Source organism: Salvia hispanica, chromosome 3, assembly GCF_029641045.1.
Source record: "Salvia hispanica isolate PSC_SH4W2 chromosome 3, Shi_PSC_v1, whole genome shotgun sequence".
Lineage (NCBI taxonomy): Eukaryota > Viridiplantae > Streptophyta > Magnoliopsida > Lamiales > Lamiaceae > Salvia > Salvia hispanica.
Window position 1 is genome coordinate 39,241,667 of NC_142694.1, and position 17,696 is coordinate 39,259,362.

Genomic DNA, 17,696 nt, shown 5'->3' on the forward strand with positions numbered 1-17,696 from the left:
TCAAAATGTAATCTTGATCAATCTATTTTCAAACTCGATCGTAGGTTCATGTTTTAACTCTCAAGGTTGGCTCATCTACTATCAAATCGAGCTCTGAGCGAGCTTCTTTCAAGTCGAATCTCGAATAGCTCTATTCACGTACAATTACATCCCTACTCTAGTATTATTAATTATGAAGTCAAGAACAATCAACCAAAGGATATCTGGAAAAAACACACTATACTTTTGCATTATATCCGTCGTACAAAATTGCTTACCGTTTGCACAAAGAGGCAGTCTCTCTAGTGCAATATTCGAACAAATCATATGATCTAACATTAAAATCTTATCAATCTGATAACAATTCTAACTAGGAAGGCGATTTAGCCGTTTTCAGAAGACTATGGATGCTGCAGAGACTTCAAGCCGAACCATTTTGAGATTTACTTTCGAAAACAACTCCAGAGAGATCAGTCTCGAAGAAGGCTGTGTGAAGAGACCTTACACATTGTTCTGCTTCACTGTCGTTTACAATCAGCGATATATTCACCTTCGAAGCACCTTGAGAGATCATCTGAACGTTTACTCCATTACCCCGAAGGACATGGAACGCCTGCCCACATTAAGAAATCATTAGCATGAATCAAGTTTACAATGTAGTAATCTGGAAGCTTTCTGACAATGAAATCAACGAGTACAAATTACAGTTGTTTAAGGTAGAAATACACATGAATCACTTTAAGGTAGATAATAGCGTGAGACAACTAGAGAAGAACGAGATAAATGGAAGTCGTCATGGGAATCTTGGACGTTGCAGCAATTCTTTGTTTATCATGGTGTCAGTTATGCTTAGAGAAACCATTCCATATATTCGAGGATGAGCAAAGTTAGTGAGGTTTGAATAAGGCGCGCACCTTTTCGATTATCAGTGAGGATCTCTGAACATTTCCAATGAGAGAGATGATGGATCTGTGCTGGAGAAGATTTACAACAGCAATTTTTTTTAGTTCTCCCACCACATGGTCTAATTCCTGGTCAGAAATGAGAAGCAGGCTGAGAACTTTTTTCGACAAATATTAAAATTTCAAGTTAGGAAAACATACACTCGTAAGCTACAAATAGGAAACTGATTCTAATTAGCCCAAAAAAGAAATATTTAGGTAAATGAAGTTCTGATATCATACGCTTGCCTGCTGAATAAGTTCTCTACTCCAAAGCTTGGAAGGGTCCAACGTCAAGGAAATGCTCACTTCACTAGTGGCAACAACATCAACGGATATGCCTAGATCCTCAAAAATTGCGAAAACCTACGCAAAGTAAATATTAAGTGAAGTGCGACAGGAAATGATAAAACTAATGGTGATTGTAACTATGTTGACATAAACTTAGGCATTGCTTACCTTAGCTAGAAAACCAACTTGGCCAAGCATTCTTGTGCTCACGATATCCAACATTGTAACATTCCTTTTCAAGACAATGCTAGTAAGTACAGCCTGCACATACATGAGAAAAATATGTGAACAACATTACTTCTTTAGAAAAAAACTGTTTCTCAACGCAATTAAGCAACTAGCCTCACTCATGTCCCTTGATCTAGTGATAAGGGTTCCGGGAGCTTTTGGATTGTAAGAGTTCTTCACTCGCACAGGAATACCACCTTCCCTAGCAGGCCTCATGGACTGTGGATGGAGGACCTTTAAACCAAAAAAAAAACTTGGCTTAGTAGAACAGCATACGAATGATAAAAGGAGACCCGAGTAGAAATAATTTCTGGAAGTGTTAGCGATACCTGGGCACCAAAATAAGCAAGTTCAGCAGCTTCATCGAAAGTTAGATAGGGCACAGGTGCAGCGCGGGAATATATATTAGGATCACATGTGAGAACGCCATCAACATCTTTCCACACCTAAAACGGATAGAACAGTTGATTATTGTCAACCTCACAACATCATATAAATGTAGTTCATACAATAGAGCGGACATGGGAGATTACAACATCTAATACCATGGTTACAACTCCAAGAATTAGATTAAAAGAGTTTGAAAATGTGAATCGCTTTCCATGTAAGTGAGAGGGCTTTAGTAATTTAAGCAGCATAAAAAGAATACAAATGAGAATTGATGATGGTTAAACACCTGGATTTCTCTTAAACCCAAAGCTTTCCCAATTGTTGTGGCAGTTAAGTCGCTACCACCTCTCCCTAGCGTGGTCACTGCACAACTTCTCCAACCCTACAATAAGGCCAAATACCCTCATAATTCACTGATAAATGTACGCGGTAACCATATGAATAAATGAAATATATATAGGATCATCGGGGATCCACCTTCCCAAGGAAGCCAGTAACAATAGGAATAGCAGAATCATTAATCCAATCCCCACGCAATCTCTTTGCCACAGCTGGATAAGTTGCTTCCAAAATATCCGCATTCGTGAAATCATCAGTGGTTATAAAACCAATGTCAAAGGCATCATACTGCAAAAAAAAAGATGTAAATATTGCAGTTATACAGGGTGTGCTGGCAGAGACTTTAATCATAATATATTATTCTCTGTATAAAATATGTACAGACAATTACACTCCTATAATGATTAATTATTAAATGATATGAAGAAAGCATACTTGTCGAGCTTTTACGCCTATTTTATTCAAATAGGCAGCAAAAAGCCTTGTGGACATGCATTCCCCAAAAGAAACCAAGTAGTCTTTTGTTCTTGGTGTCATCTCTTTCATCATAGCAATCCCATTCAAAAGCTGTTCCAACTCAAAAAGGTGTTCTGCAGAATTGTTGAGTAAAAATCAACAATAAAGAGATTAAACTGTCAATAACATGAACTATGGCGCAAATACTTAAAAAGATGAAAACTGTCCAGAGTGATTTCTCAGACGACTAGATGAGGACTTAACTAAACAACAACCAACACAATATTCACCTAGAGATAAGAGTTATCATAGTTGAAACAGTTAATTATGCATATAAGCATGCGATCTACTACATTAAGCTAACATAAAATGCGTATTCCTATTCCATATGCAAATTGGATTATAATGGCAAATCAAGACAGAAAATTTACTAGCCACTGGTCCTACATATAATATACCCCTTCCAGCAAGCAGCTTTTTATCAGCTCATACGATAAAACCAATTGGTGTGGCTTTATAAAACAAAGATTCAAGAAGAAGTGTCACTCACTAGATATAATTGTGCTCTCCACTCCTAGCTCATCCGCAGTCCTGAATACAACGAAGCAGAACTCTTTCAGAAAACCATTTCCTATAAAAAATGGAAAACTTGCAAACATAAAGCCAAAAAAACCTCAGATGCAACTCTTTGATGAAGGCCAATTCTTCGAGATCAGACACATTCGAAACACCACAAGTGACAGACTTCTCTCCAGCCTGCAACACAAGCCTCATGATCAGAAAACAAGTTAACAAAAGGAGATACCGAAAAAACCACAGCTCAACGAATACCGATAAGAGCTTGTTCGTCGTTTTCCCCATAGCAGAAAGAACAACGACAGGTCTCTCGTCCGGAAAGCTGAGAATGAGGCCAGCCACTTCTCTCATCCTCTCGGCTGAGGCGACCGACGAACCGCCAAACTTCATCACGCAAGTAAGCTCATTCTCGCTCGGAGCTTGATCAGAGCCGCGGCTCTGAGTATCACTCCTTTCAAGCACATCAGCCCTACCACCCTCACATCTCAATCTCAGAGACATACAGTGACCCGAAACAGAAGGCAGCGAAGGTGACACTGACAACGGAGGAGCCGTGAAATGAAGACATTGCTGCCTACGAAGAAGCTCCATAGGCTGAAATCCCGAAGCATTTTTGCTCTTGCAGAAGAAATCGCTACATAAATTCAATGTCGCCGCCATGCCAAATTGAATGAAGAAATTTCGACTAATGAATTCAACACAGATCTCTCCGAAAGCGGAATGAGCTGAGCTATCGGAGAAAAGCGAGCGGAAAAACGCGAAAACGCCTAAAAAGGAGAAAAATCGTACGATCGCATTGAATCAATCAGGTTAACACAAACGCGCTGCGTAAAAATTGGTGCAAACAACAAACATTGTACTATCATTTCATGATTTAACAGTTTGAGCTGAAATTGCATAGTTTTAATCGGAAACGCACCTGAGATGAGGTGTATAGGGCGAGGGGAGCGGCGGCGGCGGCGGCGCGGAAGAAATGAGATGATTTTGGCGGAGGGCAAACAGCGCGGCAGAGCACCAGCTATTAACAGTTGCAACGTTTTCTATTTCTGCAAATTTGCATAAAAAGGTGTGTTTATAATTAATTGTGATGTTTTATTTAAAAAGTTATTTAAGACTTACTTTAAAAAAATATACACATTTTATTAAGACATTAGCACTCGATTTATATTATAGTCAATCAAGTTTATAGAAACAAAATAGTACACTAACATTTATTATAGTCAATCAAGTTTATAGAAACAAAATAGTACTAGTATTAACATTTATTAATGGAGTGATTGAATAATCATAATAAACGTTGTATTTGGAATCGTATATAGTGTTATGCAGATTTCATAATTAAATGTGAGTGATATATATTATCAAATGAAAGATATATTAAAATATAACAGAATAAAATACTCTTTATTGCATATAAAAAATAATCTTATTTATAGATGATACATATTTTAATACTATTATATAATAAATAAACTACAAAAAGCAAAGAAAATATGGTGAAAATAGCTATGAAATTAATTTTGATGAACTAACTAAATTTGGAATACAAGTACTTTTTATATCCATAAAATATTTATAGTAATGGATACAAAAAGATTGTAATAATTGTGTTTTGTGTCTCCCTTGCTCTACCGTGAAAATAACTGGACCCCTACTTGTTTTTACCACAAAGATTTTCTCTTAAAGAAAATGGAAGTAAGAAAAAGAAAGCAAATGTTTTACTAATTGATAATATATTTTATTTTCTTTACTTAAAAATTGATAAATAAAAAAAATATAATTAGTGAAAAATGAATCTCACCGAAGTGAAATAATTTATAGAACGAAGAGAATCTATGTTATTGAAAGATACTTTTCATTTCATTTGAAATCTTATTCTTTTTTTCCACTCTCTTTTTCAAGAAAGAAAGACTGGCAGCAAAACAAAATAAGTAAGAAAATCAGTTTTTCTTAATGTTAATTGTGTTTGTTTGCTTGAAACACCTTATAAAGGCTGTCATATTTATTACTCCATCCGTCCTGCTTTAGCAGTTTCATTGACTTTTCTGCCATCTTTTTGTAAAGATTATAAAAAATTAGTTAAGGTGGAGAAATGGTAAAGTAAGAGAGACAATAATATAGATAAAACTCTTCTCTATATTATTCTCTCTCTTAATTTACCATTTCTGCTCTTTAACTATTTTTTATTATTTTTACAAAAAGAAGGCAGAAAAGTCAATGAGACTGCTAAAGTGAGACAAAGTGAGCCGTTGGTAACAATAATAGATAAGCTACAATTGGATTTGAATATGTGGGGTTTTTGCAATTAATTGGGCCTCCCAACTAATTAGATAATTGGGCCTTGGTCGGTCTTAAATGAAATTTGATTCATCATGCATTTTAACTAAGGCAATTCTTATAAAACCAATAACTAGGTTGATGAATGAGTACACTTCTCTAAAGCAAATCAAGAACAAAAGTTAATAAATTAGTAACAATCTCATAGAATATAGTAATAGATATGAATCATGTCTAGCAAGAAGACAATAACATATCTTGGTTTTACATCACATAGCATCCTAAATAGTGACAATAACATATCTTGGTTTTACATCACAATTCACATACCATCCTAAATAGTAAGTAGATATAATTAGAGTGTCACAATGTGTAATATATAGTTACACTTCATTAATGTACATATAAGTTATAACTAAGTAAGCACGACCAAGCAGAAAGGATGGCAGCCGAGTCCATCGAGGGCGAAACAGCAATTCACACACGACCGGACTCACGATGCCGGTGAAAAGCATCCCAATCCCAACCACAAAGATGATGATCTCCCCGGGAAACCTAATGTAAATAACAAGTGTGAAACATCGTCGGCTAACTCAGGACCACCTAACTTAGCCCGTATAACACATGCGGCAGCAAGGAGCCAGCTAACCATGGATAGAACGTCGCACCAGATAAAGAGCTGGGACGCTATGACAAGTTCGTCGTTGCTAGGCGGGTTCAAAGCAGCTCTAAAAGTTGCTTGAGCAAGCGTAAGTGCCACAAACAGGAAACAGTTCAATGTACTCATCATCTGATCAACACTTCAAGTTAAACACTAAAACATATGAATATACTATTGCATCTTAAATAATAATAATAGCTGATAAATTAATTTCTTAACCCATTCAGAAATAATAAATACAAATAACAAAGATTTGTAGAAAATTACAGAAAATATGAATGTGGAGTGAAAGAGTTAAAAAAATGTCATTAAAATTCATTTTAACACCTAAAACTAAACCTAGTCCTAGTGTTCCCTTTTCAGCCAAACCTCAAAAGGCTACAGCAAAAAAGAAAAGAGGAATCACAAAACCATCAAAATGAAATTTAACACAAACAATCAATTTAGAAACTAAAATTGCTCAAATCCCAATTAATTATTATAATTATCGTTGAAGAAAGGCCTGAGTTAGAAAAAAAATGTTTAGAAAATGAGAAGGAAATTGCATACTCCGTACATCAAAAGGCAGAAAGCTTAAAATTTCCTAAATTTGTGAGAGATAAACGAAATGCAACACGCTAGAAACAACAGATTACTATCAAGCCAAACATCATAGGAAAAATTGTAAGAAAACGAGAAGGAAATAGCATACGTACGTATATATCAAATGGCAGTGTTAAAATGCAGAAGTATGGAGAGAGATTTCTCACAAAAACCTTTGAGCTTGAGATGAGAGGGCGGCTTGGTTTTGATTTTGATTTTGTCCTTAGCTAGGGTAGAAGAAGCACCACTTGATTGTTTTTTCTCTCTCTCCAATCTTGTACTCATATTCAGATTCGATTTGTTCTTCCATCTTGGAAATCTTTACTACTTTCAGGAGGTGACCACCATCTCATTTTCTTGACACACATTCTACTCTACCTTGTATTTCTGGTAATCAAACTCTGCATGAGACTTTATTCCTCTCTATGAATATATGTGGGCCCCACAAGACTTGTTACTTTACATTGCTGTCTATTTTTTAATTAATTAATTCTACTCCTATAATTAATGTTCAAAAAAATGTACTGGTATTACACATTTAAATACAGTATTTTTCAAACAATCTAGCCTTTTATTGGTTAGTTTAACACCCAACTAACAATACTACCAATTGTTTCAAAAAATAGTCACTGATGAGTAATCAAATGGCACTTTTTATAGCTAAACCTATATAGGTCCGGCTTCTGGCTTCATTTGAGTATTTTATTATTCAAAAATGTTATTTCGCCATAAAATATTAATCACTTATACTTATATAAGCTTCGAGTATATGAGTCATATTCTAATACTTGTAACACCATAATCCAAAATCAAGACTAAATCTTCATTCTTTGATTGTAAAATGAGTGGATGAGATTAAATCGTACGATTCTCAATAAATAGTAGACAAAATATCAACAAAAGGGTAATATCATCATTATGTTATCATATGATAATTTTCGTGAATGTTTTTTATATCAACATAGTGTATTACAAATATAAACAATATGACATAAGAATATCAATAAAAATCTGGTTATCAATATTTACGAAAACTAAAATAAAAAATATCAAATTTCATCATCCGAAAGTCGTCGGAACATATGCAATTGAGATCTCGTTGGAATTCTTATAAAATTATCTTTAATTTGATATATTTTTTGCGAAAAAATAATTTAAATCGAGAGAGTTACGCAAATTTAAAGTTTTAAGATGATTTTAATGAGAGGGAATTGACATTATTACCCTTTAATTTTATTTATTAATTTTTTAAATTAAAAATATAATTTATGTGAAATTATTTCAACCACTAGATCTTCTAATTTAATGACTAAGATTTAGTCTTAGTTTGGAATTGCTAATTAGTTAGCAATTGATCAATCCCATCAACCATATATTTATAATCTATATAATAATATAAATATTAGAGAAAGAAAACTATCTTTAAAATCATAAACTTACTTGGATCAATTATAATACTATTGCCAAAGAATATTTCGGTTTACTGTATTATACTATTAACTTAGCAAATACAGTAGATGGCAAAAATCATAAATAAAAGATACTATATGTGTTGTTGATAAAAAAAAATGTCACAATTTATGAGAATTGATTGTCCAGAGTGTTTTCTCAGATGAGGACTTAATTAAACAGGAAACAAAGCAATATTAACCTAGAGATAGAGTTATCATAGCTGAAACAGATAATTTTGTATATGAGACCATCTCTAATGGTACACTAAAACCTAAAATGGGATAGGTATTTAGCTCTAATAGTACTCAAAAACCAATTCTATTTTTAGTTTTTTTTAAAAAAATACCTATCTTTAGGTTTACACTAAACCAATACCTAAAAGTTTTTCAAATTTTGTGAGTAAAAAAAGCATAATATAGAGAATATTCTTTTAAGTTTGAGTTTAATGTAAATGGTTGAAGTAAAATCAATATTTAGTGTGAGATTTACACTAAAATGAGTTTGAGTTTAATGGAATGGTCGGAGATGCTCTAAGCACACAATCCTAAATGCATATTCCATACGCAAAATGAATTTCAATGGCAAGCAATCAAGACAGATAATTTACTAGCTACTGGTCCTACATATAAATTACACAATTATTATTTATCAAAACAAAAATCAGGGAGAGAGTCAATTTTTCTTTATGTTAATTGAGTTTGTTTGCTTGAAACACCTTATAAAATGTTGACATATTTATAAGTTTTTAACAAAATAAGATCGAGAATAGTTTCACAAAAATTGATTAATAAGCTACAATTGGATTTCAATAAGTGGGCTTTTTACAATTAATCGGGCCTCCCAACTATTAGATAATTGGGCGGCCTTAAATGAAATTTGATTCATCATGCGCTTTAACTATTTACTATAATTGAATAATCTAAAGGCAATTCTTATAAAACCAATGACTAGGTTACCAACGGGTTGTTACGCAGTTGGCAGTGCGGAGCTGTGGTGACCTTGAGGTCACGAGTTCAAACTCCACCGCCCGCTGGGAGACTTTCGGCCTTAATCCGCAAACCCGGTCGAGCAGGATTAGTCGGATTTCGCCGAAGGTGGGTTCGGTACACCTGTGGTCAAACCAAAAAAAAAAAAAAAACCAAAAAAAAAACTAGGTTGATGAATGAGTACATTCTTTAAAGCAAATCAAGAACATAAGGTAATAAATTAGAAACTACTTACTACATAACAATCTCAGAAAATCATGTCTAGTAAGGAGACAATAACATATCTTGGTGTTTACATCACAAATGTCTGATTAAATTCATACCATCCTAAATAGTGTCAAAGTTTCACAATGTGTAATAGTTACACTTCATTAATGAATCCATAGCTAACTAAGCACGACCAAGTACAAAGGATGCAAGCCGACTCCATCTAGTCCGAAACAGCACAACGAGCATGATTAGACCAAACACGCCGGTGAAAAACATAAACATCCCAACGTCAAAGATCGGGAGAGCCTCGGGGCTCCTAATGTGAAGTGCTAGAATGTAAGATATGTACATCATGAACATAGCGACCACGAGGAAAGCTGCCGAAAACTCGCGGGCATCGTGGGCTAACTGACCACCACCTAACTTAGCCCACACAACACATGCGGCAACAAGGAGTGAGCTAACCGCGGATAAAACGTCGCACCAGATAAAGAGCCGGGACACTGTGTCAAATTCGCCGTTGCTAGGCGGGTTTAAAGCGGCTTTAAGAGTTGATTGAGCAAGCACAAGTGCCACAAAGAAGGAAGTGTTCAATGTCATCATCGTCGTTCAATCTGATCAACTGCCCAAATTAAACACTAAACTATATCAACATCTCTATGACATACTATATTTTCACCACAAGCATCTTAAATAGTAAAATTAGCCAATAAATTAATTTCTTAACTAGCCGATTCAGCTCAAATTACATCATTCTGAAATAATAAATACAAACAACACAGATTTGTCTCAAATTCATTTTAAAACCTAAAACTAAACCTAGTGTTCCCTTTTCAGCCAAACCTCAAAAGGCCACAGCAAAAAAAAAAGAGGAATCACAAAACCATCAAAATGAAATTATAACACAAACAATCAATTTAGAAACTAAAATTGCTCAAATCCCAATTAATTATTATAACTATTGTTGAAGAAAAGCCCCCGTTAGAAAAAATGTTACAAAATGAGAAGGAAATTGCATATATCAAATGGCAGAAAGCTTAAAAATTTCCTAAATTTGTGAGAGATAAAACAGAAATGCAACACGCTAGAAACAACAGATTACTACTCACAAAAATCGTCACAGGAAAAATGGTAATGAAACAAACAGAGCTTGAAAAGCATGGAGAGAGAGTAAAAACCTTTGAGCTTGAGATGAGAGGTTTTGATTTTGATTTTGGGTTAGCTAGGGTAGAAGAAACACCACTTGATTTTTCTCTCTCTCCAATCTTGTACTACTAATATTCGATTTGTTCAAATCTTTACTACTTTCAGGAGCTGAACACCATCTCATTTTCTTGACAGACATTGCACTCTACCTTGTATTTCTGGAAATCAAACTCTGCATGACTTTATTCCTCTGTATCAATGTGGGGTCCCACAACACTTGTTACTTTGCATTGCTGTCTAATTTTTAATTTATTTATTAATTATACTCCTATAATTAATGTTCAAAAAAATGTACTGGTATTACACATTTAAATACAGTATTTTTCAAACAATCTAGCCTTTTTTTTTGTTAGTTTAACAACCAACTAACAATACTACCAATTGTTTATAAAAAAACATAGTAGCAATGAGTAATCAAATGGCACTTTTATAGCTAAACCTATATAGGTCCGGCTTTTGGCATTCAAAAATGTTATTTTGCCATAAAATATTAATCACTAGGGGTGTGATCATTTGTTAACTTTCGTAAGTTGCTAACTTGCTAACTCTTCAACACAATGTATTAAAAATTCAACACGATAACATTAAAATGTGAACACATAATTTTGTTGAACTTCAATATAATGTGTTGATATTATGTGTTGACATGTTGATGTAACCGTGTTGACATTTTTAATACACTGTATTGATGAGTTAGCAGAGATAGCAACTTAAATAGTTAGCAATATAACGCACTCTGCATAATTGTTTTGAACAAATATTAACATTAAGAGGGTGTTCGGTTTGCAAGATTGTATCCGGATTATATATGTTGTGTTTGGTTCATGAGATTCAATCCCACAATTCAATAGATGGATAATCATGAGATAATTAGTTATAGCTAACCGCCTATGACTAAAACAATCTCACAACTCAATCCTAAATTATATCTTGATATTATTTTATATTGGAAACTAAACACCGAAAGAGATTAAACTTTGGATGAACAAGAACTAGAACTATGGTGCAAATACTTAAGAAGGTTGAAAACTTTGTCCAGAGTGTTTTCTCAAATGAGGACTTAATTAAACAGGAAACAAAGCAATATTTTAAGCTAGAGATAGAGTTATCATAGCTGAAACAGATAAATTAGCATATAAGCACACAATCCTCTACATTAAGTTAACATAAATTGCATAAAGCATATGCAAAATGGATTTCAATGGCAAGCAATCAAGACAGTTTTAAACTATTATATAACATCCTAATTAGTAGTTTTTTTACATAACAATATCAAATTAACTACTCCACTGCATAACATCCTAATTAGTGGTTTTACATAACAAAATCAAACTGAACTACACAGATATAACAGAGTGCCAATGTTGATGTACCTAACCGGTACGACCGAGCATAATCGATGGCATGCGACTCCATCTAGCGTGATACACGATAGCAAGCACAACAAGAGTGCGAAAAACATCCCCATGCCAAGCACAGCGATCGGTACCCATCCAAAACTCATCCTAGCAGCTATGGAAAGTCCAAGCGTGACAGCTATAAGCGTTAAGGGCAAAGCAATCATCAGCATCGTCGGCTAACTTGCTATCATCTAAGTGAGCCAGTAAAGCCCATGCGGCAGCCATCACTGAACTAAACATGGCTAAAACGTTGCAGACTTCGTCATTGCTAGGCGGACGCCAAAAAGCTCCAAATTCACTCCGGCAAACACAATTGCCGCAAAAGTAAACCGATCTTCATTTTCACCACTAAAACCATACAAAAGCGATATCAATATGTTAGGATTCTACATATATTAATAATATTAGCCGATAAATTAATTTTTTAATTAGCGGATTTAATTCAAGCATCACTCTGAGGGAGTAAATGCAAACATCATCGACAGTAGAAATTTACAGAAAATGCGATTCTGTGTATATATGGCAGCATAGAGATAAAAAGAAGAGAACCTGAGATGCAGAGGCCGAGGGGGCGGCGGCGGCGGCGGCCGAGATTGATTTTGGGCTGGGGTTCACTCCGCCGCAGTAAAAGTGAAAGATCTGCTACTAGTAAAATTTCATTTTCTATAGTATTTACTTTCAAGTAAAACGCTTCTTCAAGTAAGACGCTTTTCTATGTACCTTTCTAGTAAACGTTTCTTCAAAACGTGTGACGCCAAAGGTTTTAATTTTCAAATATTAACATATGAAAATAATAAATAAAAAGTAAAAAAAAAGTGGGACATTGGAATTTGAATTTATGTACTGCTTTTGCACGCCAACTTCAATTAAGTCAATTTATTGGCCATAGAATAACCAACTTATACCTATATTTTTGTGATTTAATAAATAATAAATTTATATAATAATTTCAATATTAGAGAAAGAAAACTACTCCAATTTATGATCAAGGAGTAATATAAATAAAAGAAGAAGTGTTGCAATTTCTTTCATGTTTTATTAATTTATCGCATATTAAATGCTATATATAGATTCAAAGCCTATATTAATAATATGATTTACACTCTATTTCATCACTTTCCTTTACATTTTTTAAACTCAAGAATCCAAGTCAAAAGAGGACTTATTAATAATATGATTTACACTCTATTTTATCACTTTCCTTTACATTTTTTAAACTCATAATCCAAGTCAAAATAGGACGGGTATTCACCGACGGACAGAGTAAGCTCCTAAAATAAGTTATGTTAGCCAAATACCCTCTAAATAATAATGCCATTATAAACTGTATGACAATCAATAAAATCAAAAGTAAACTCAAGCCGCAGATGGAGTAAACGTTATTGATCGAATCGAATGTAAGAACAACGTAAACACAACATTATATATACAAACTTTCACCCAGCAAAGACGCGGGTAAAATACCGTAAGACGTTAACTCCAGAAAACTGCAACTGCTGGTGGACCGGTGCAGGTTACTTCAGCTGCCACCTGCATCGACAAAAATTTTAGATTTGGATTCAGATGGGTATTCATCTCATAACGTAATTTCAAATGCGTGATTGACAAGTGAAACTCGAGAGTTCTGCATACGGATGATGTAGTCATAGTATATAATAGTAGAAGACATAACTGTTAAAAAAATCATTCACTTTTATACCTCTGATCCGACCAGAGTTTGGCGACTTCATGGTTGATAAGGATAGGGGCGTTAACGGGGGAGAAGGAACATTTTCTGTCTTGCCTGGATGAAATGCTGTTGCTCTCTCACTACTAGAGGGTATAGAGAAACTTCTGGAGACAGTTAGTTGCGGGAGAGGAAGTGGAGACCCTTCTTTTGATGACACGTATCTGTTCCTATTTGTAGGAGAAGTTTCTCGATTTCTACTGACTAATGGAGCTGAGTGTCCGATAGCCCCAGCAGAATGCATGGCCTTGGAGCCGAAAGGTTCAGGGGGTCGAGGGAGCTCGTGAAGCTCACTTATTTTGGGAGAAGATGCGGGCAGAGGTGGAGCATTCTGAGGCAGAGTCAACGGGGGTGGTGGAAGACCAGAAACAGAACCATGTAATCCAGAAACTTCAGTAGAGCTGATAGGTCCACTGGTGGGTACGAGTGGCTGCTTGTTAGATGATTTGCTGACTATCGGGCCAGAAAAGGCTTGCCTTTTTATCTTTTGGCTATCAGATCCACTCCGTGTGTCCAACTGCGGGACAGAAGGGGGTAGAGGGAGAAAATGCTTCTTGTTGCTGTTATCATCAGCTAGCACCTGAGATTTTGGAAGCTTGTGTGCAGATATATGGTTCTCTACGATTTTCTTCTGCTTCTCAATGTCCAGTGGAGACGAATGCCACAGATTTTTTGAGCTCCCACCAGAGCTTATGGTGCCAGACAGGGATGTAGAGCTATTCGTCGAACTCTTTGCATTATCAGGAGTGGGAAGAACATGTCTACTATATTTCTGTGCAGAATTCCTCATTTCTCTAATTCTTTCAGCAGGGTCAAACTTCTCAGCATATAATGGGGCAGAATGAGTACCTGCTCTACGTTTTTCGCTAAAGTATACATCCCCTTGGTTTCTGCCAAAGCTTATCTGCATCTCAAGATTTTTTATTTGTGATGTTTGGGAACTTGATACACCAATCTGATCTAGCTGCAAATTCAGTGTAACAGGATAATTCAGACACAAAAACACACGTTTAACAATTTGATCATTGAAAAGCTCACCTCCATTGAATTCCTGGACGTGGTAGTATTTTCAGGCTCTTTCCTGTTTAGGCTATAGTCAAAACTTAATTCTCCATCATCATTAGTCTGAAAACTGTCCACATCATTCAATTCACTTAACTCATAGTCAATGTGCTGCTTTTCTGCAATATTTCTAACATGAGGCTCTACAGCTTCAAGAGATTTGAGTCCTTTCCGGAAAAAGTTTAACTGGTTTCAAAAAAAGCCGAAAACAAACATACATGAAAATTCTGGGGGGTAACAATTGAAGACTTAATAAAAATAAAAAACAATAAAAATACAAAAACCTGTGCTGCATGGTGGCGAGCTGCCTGTGTTAAAAGACTCCGGGACTGCCCTTGCTTCAATGATTCTACACGAAAAATGCACAGCCTTGAAACCTCATCATATTCATCACAAACCGCCTTCAATTGCTCTGATGTAAAAGTTTCCCCCTTCGCATGTCGTGATTTTCTTTTTTCTCTAAATTGTCCCAACATGTACTCGAAGATCTCTCTGTGATTCATACGTGCAAGCATAAGAACATAAAATGGTGAAGAATATCTGGCAAAAAGCTGCAGGGAATGAGCAAAAACCTTTTCTCGTCACACTGCAATTTCATCTCCTGCAGCAATGAAGAATAGTTAATTACCTGGAATAATAGGATAAAAATATTCACAAATATAGGTATAAAAATAAGTAGGATAGTGCTTGGACCTCCACTTTCTGTAGCTCACTCAGGAGAGATTCTGATGGATGTGTAATTGTCATGATAATATGAGACCGCTGAAATACAGGAATTGATGAGTTAACTTAACATTCTTTGGTTTATAAGTATTGGAAGAGATTGATAACAACAAATACTAACATATCTATCAACAAGTTTCTGAAGTTCAAGCTGCACTCTTCCCAGCAATGATATTGCATCTCCTGCACAATCACAGAAAATCTTGTAGAAAGTTACTTTGTTTTCCCAACATTTTGCAGCATCCAATTATATTCACACCAAAAGCAAAAGGAAAATGCTTTGATAAAAAAATTACAGAAAGAAACAAAATTTAGAGTTAAAGAAACTGAGAGAACACAAGATCAAAAGCAAAGCAACATTTCATAATTTTCTTATACTCTTGTTAATAAAAAATGTCACAATTTATGAGAAATGATAAGCCATTGGAAGCTCAAGATGTACTTGAATCAATTGAATTCAAACATAACTAATAAACTCAATTGGTTTACAATTATGATCAGTAAAATTGCAAAATTAACTCTAGAAAATTTAAGACTACAAATGTACAAGCTACAGAAGTAAGCCACTTATACATCCAATTGGTTTTTGCACCAAGCAGCATATCTTGGACTTAATCTATCTCTCAGTTCTTGTGCATAACATCATTAAATATCATAGTATATTCTTGTTTAATGTATCCATTCATCTTTTCGAGCCATATAAAGAAAGCCAAGTGAAAAACATCATAACTCACATTTCATTCAATAAATAACAAAGAAATGCCTATAAGTTGAAGCCACTGGCACTCACCTCTTTCTCCATCATCATGCATTGCAGTTTTGTCCAATAGACAATTTCCCATCTCTATCAACGACTCTGAGAACTCTGTAGGATAATATGTTCATTGTCACATGTAAGACAAGCTTTAAAAAGGACAAATTATTCATAGATGTTTGTTCTACTAACATACTGTAAGTATATACAGTATGTTCTAAATTGAATGATAACAGTCCGAATGATTAGATACTATATCCATAAGTTTTTGAAACTTCAAAAGAAAAAGGACAACTATCAAGCAAGATAACAACACAATTCAAAGCAAAATCCATCCTTTCCATCCAAAAGAGAAGGATGTGAGCTACAAAATAAACATATTAAAAAAATTGTACCATAAGCACTATTTGCCGAAGCAGCTGCAGCAGAAAGTAAGCCATCATAGCATGCTCTCATATCCTTCATATCCTGCGAACAAAACACAGCAAATACAGCCTACTTAGCTCGAAACACGTACATAATTCCCCATACACGGTGAGAAGCTACTCCAATTATGATAAAAACTCAAAAAGCAGTAGCACCAAGAACTATCAACAATTTCTTCACAAGCTTGCCGCTTCACTCATAGCAACTAAGCTGAATCTTAAGTCGAGTTTTCTAAAATCAAGCAAAACAAAAAAAATCCTAAACACATGAATTCAGTTCCACTCGTCTTTTTCAAACACCACGCCAACTATTCACACATATATCAGAGCTAATAAGTAAGATTTTATCAGCAAACCACAGAAATTAGTGGAGTAAGTCGTCAGCATTGGCATCAAAAGCAATGCACCATAACTATGCACAAAATTGACCTAGGATCTGAATTCCGACGAGGTGTAACGACTGAATTGAGGGGTAATCTACTCGATTCACTACAACCAGAGCCAAATTCAAAGCTCAATCAAAAGCGGAAAAACCAAAGGGGGCAATAATTAGATTGCACCTTTGCTGCTTGAGCTAAGCCATCTATATGCACCGAGATATGGTGATCCCAATCCTCCTCCGGCTCGCCCTTGCTCAGCCCCAATCTTCTCAGCTTCCCCAGAGGCGATTTCATCTCCGTCAGAGCCAGCTGCAGTAATTTCACTCTCTACAACTATGAAATCCGACGAGACTAACCGGAATTTTTCAACAACAACATCAATCAATCGATCAAACAGCAATATATTATGCGAAGAGGAAAGGGGGAAAAGTGTGTATAATTTAGAGAGAGAGATGGAGAAGTGGGAAGCAAATTCAGCTCTTCTGCTTCTGTTACAAACAGTCTTATTATAATAAGTAAATAAAATTAGCAATGGAGACTGACAGACGTCTCTTCTTCCATGTCCTTTTTGGTAATTTTAGCCGTGAATAAACACGAACATAGGATAGATGGAGAATTGGCGAATTTAATTGGTAAGGCGATTCATTTTCGA

The 17,696-nt window shown here is 35.1% G+C and overlaps 2 protein-coding genes and 2 long non-coding RNA genes across 7 annotated transcripts; all 4 read right to left on the reverse strand.

Annotated features, from left to right (window-relative positions):
* Nucleotides 1–202: 202 nt before the first annotated feature.
* On the reverse strand, nt 203–4,235 carry LOC125213304 (aspartokinase 2, chloroplastic-like). Of its 2 annotated transcripts, none has more exons than XM_048113771.2 (13): nt 4,120–4,235; nt 3,456–3,967; nt 3,298–3,380; nt 3,175–3,215; nt 2,604–2,758; nt 2,307–2,456; nt 2,116–2,211; nt 1,769–1,885; nt 1,554–1,673; nt 1,380–1,472; nt 1,170–1,286; nt 894–1,010; nt 203–592 (listed from the first exon to the last, which is right to left on the reverse strand). In XM_048113771.2, the coding sequence occupies exons 2-13, from the start codon at nt 3,858–3,860 to the stop codon at nt 401–403; spliced, it is 1,686 nt and encodes a 561-aa protein (XP_047969728.1). In that variant the 5' UTR covers nt 3,861–3,967; nt 4,120–4,235; the 3' UTR covers nt 203–400. The 2 variants fall into 2 exon arrangements, with proteins under 2 accessions (XP_047969728.1, XP_047969727.1); XM_048113770.2 differs by having other exon boundaries at nt 1,164–1,286.
* A 1,444-nt stretch (nt 4,236–5,679) lies between these two features.
* On the reverse strand, nt 5,680–7,063 carry LOC148930743 (uncharacterized). 3 transcript variants are annotated; one of them, XR_016136751.1, is made up of 2 exons: nt 6,894–7,063; nt 5,680–6,267 (listed from the first exon to the last, which is right to left on the reverse strand). It is a non-coding gene; the product is annotated as an uncharacterized LOC148930743 (long non-coding RNA). The 3 variants fall into 3 exon arrangements; XR_016136749.1 differs by having other exon boundaries at nt 6,834–7,063; XR_016136750.1 differs by having other exon boundaries at nt 5,680–6,277; nt 6,834–7,063.
* Nucleotides 7,064–9,405: 2,342 nt separating this feature from the next.
* Nucleotides 9,406–10,675, reverse strand: LOC125213305 (uncharacterized). Its single transcript, XR_007174893.2, has 2 exons — nt 10,547–10,675; nt 9,406–9,990 (listed from the first exon to the last, which is right to left on the reverse strand). It is a non-coding gene; the product is annotated as an uncharacterized LOC125213305 (long non-coding RNA).
* Nucleotides 10,676–13,342: 2,667 nt separating this feature from the next.
* On the reverse strand, nt 13,343–17,570 carry LOC125213303 (uncharacterized protein At2g33490-like). The gene is made up of 10 exons (XM_048113769.2): nt 17,225–17,570; nt 16,635–16,707; nt 16,276–16,350; nt 15,607–15,668; nt 15,456–15,524; nt 15,335–15,363; nt 15,047–15,254; nt 14,739–14,948; nt 13,674–14,664; nt 13,343–13,504 (listed from the first exon to the last, which is right to left on the reverse strand). Exons 1-10 carry the CDS (start codon nt 17,336–17,338, stop codon nt 13,494–13,496), a joined length of 1,842 nt encoding a protein of 613 aa, XP_047969726.1. The 5' UTR covers nt 17,339–17,570; the 3' UTR covers nt 13,343–13,493.
* Between the last annotated feature and the right edge of the window lie 126 nt (nt 17,571–17,696).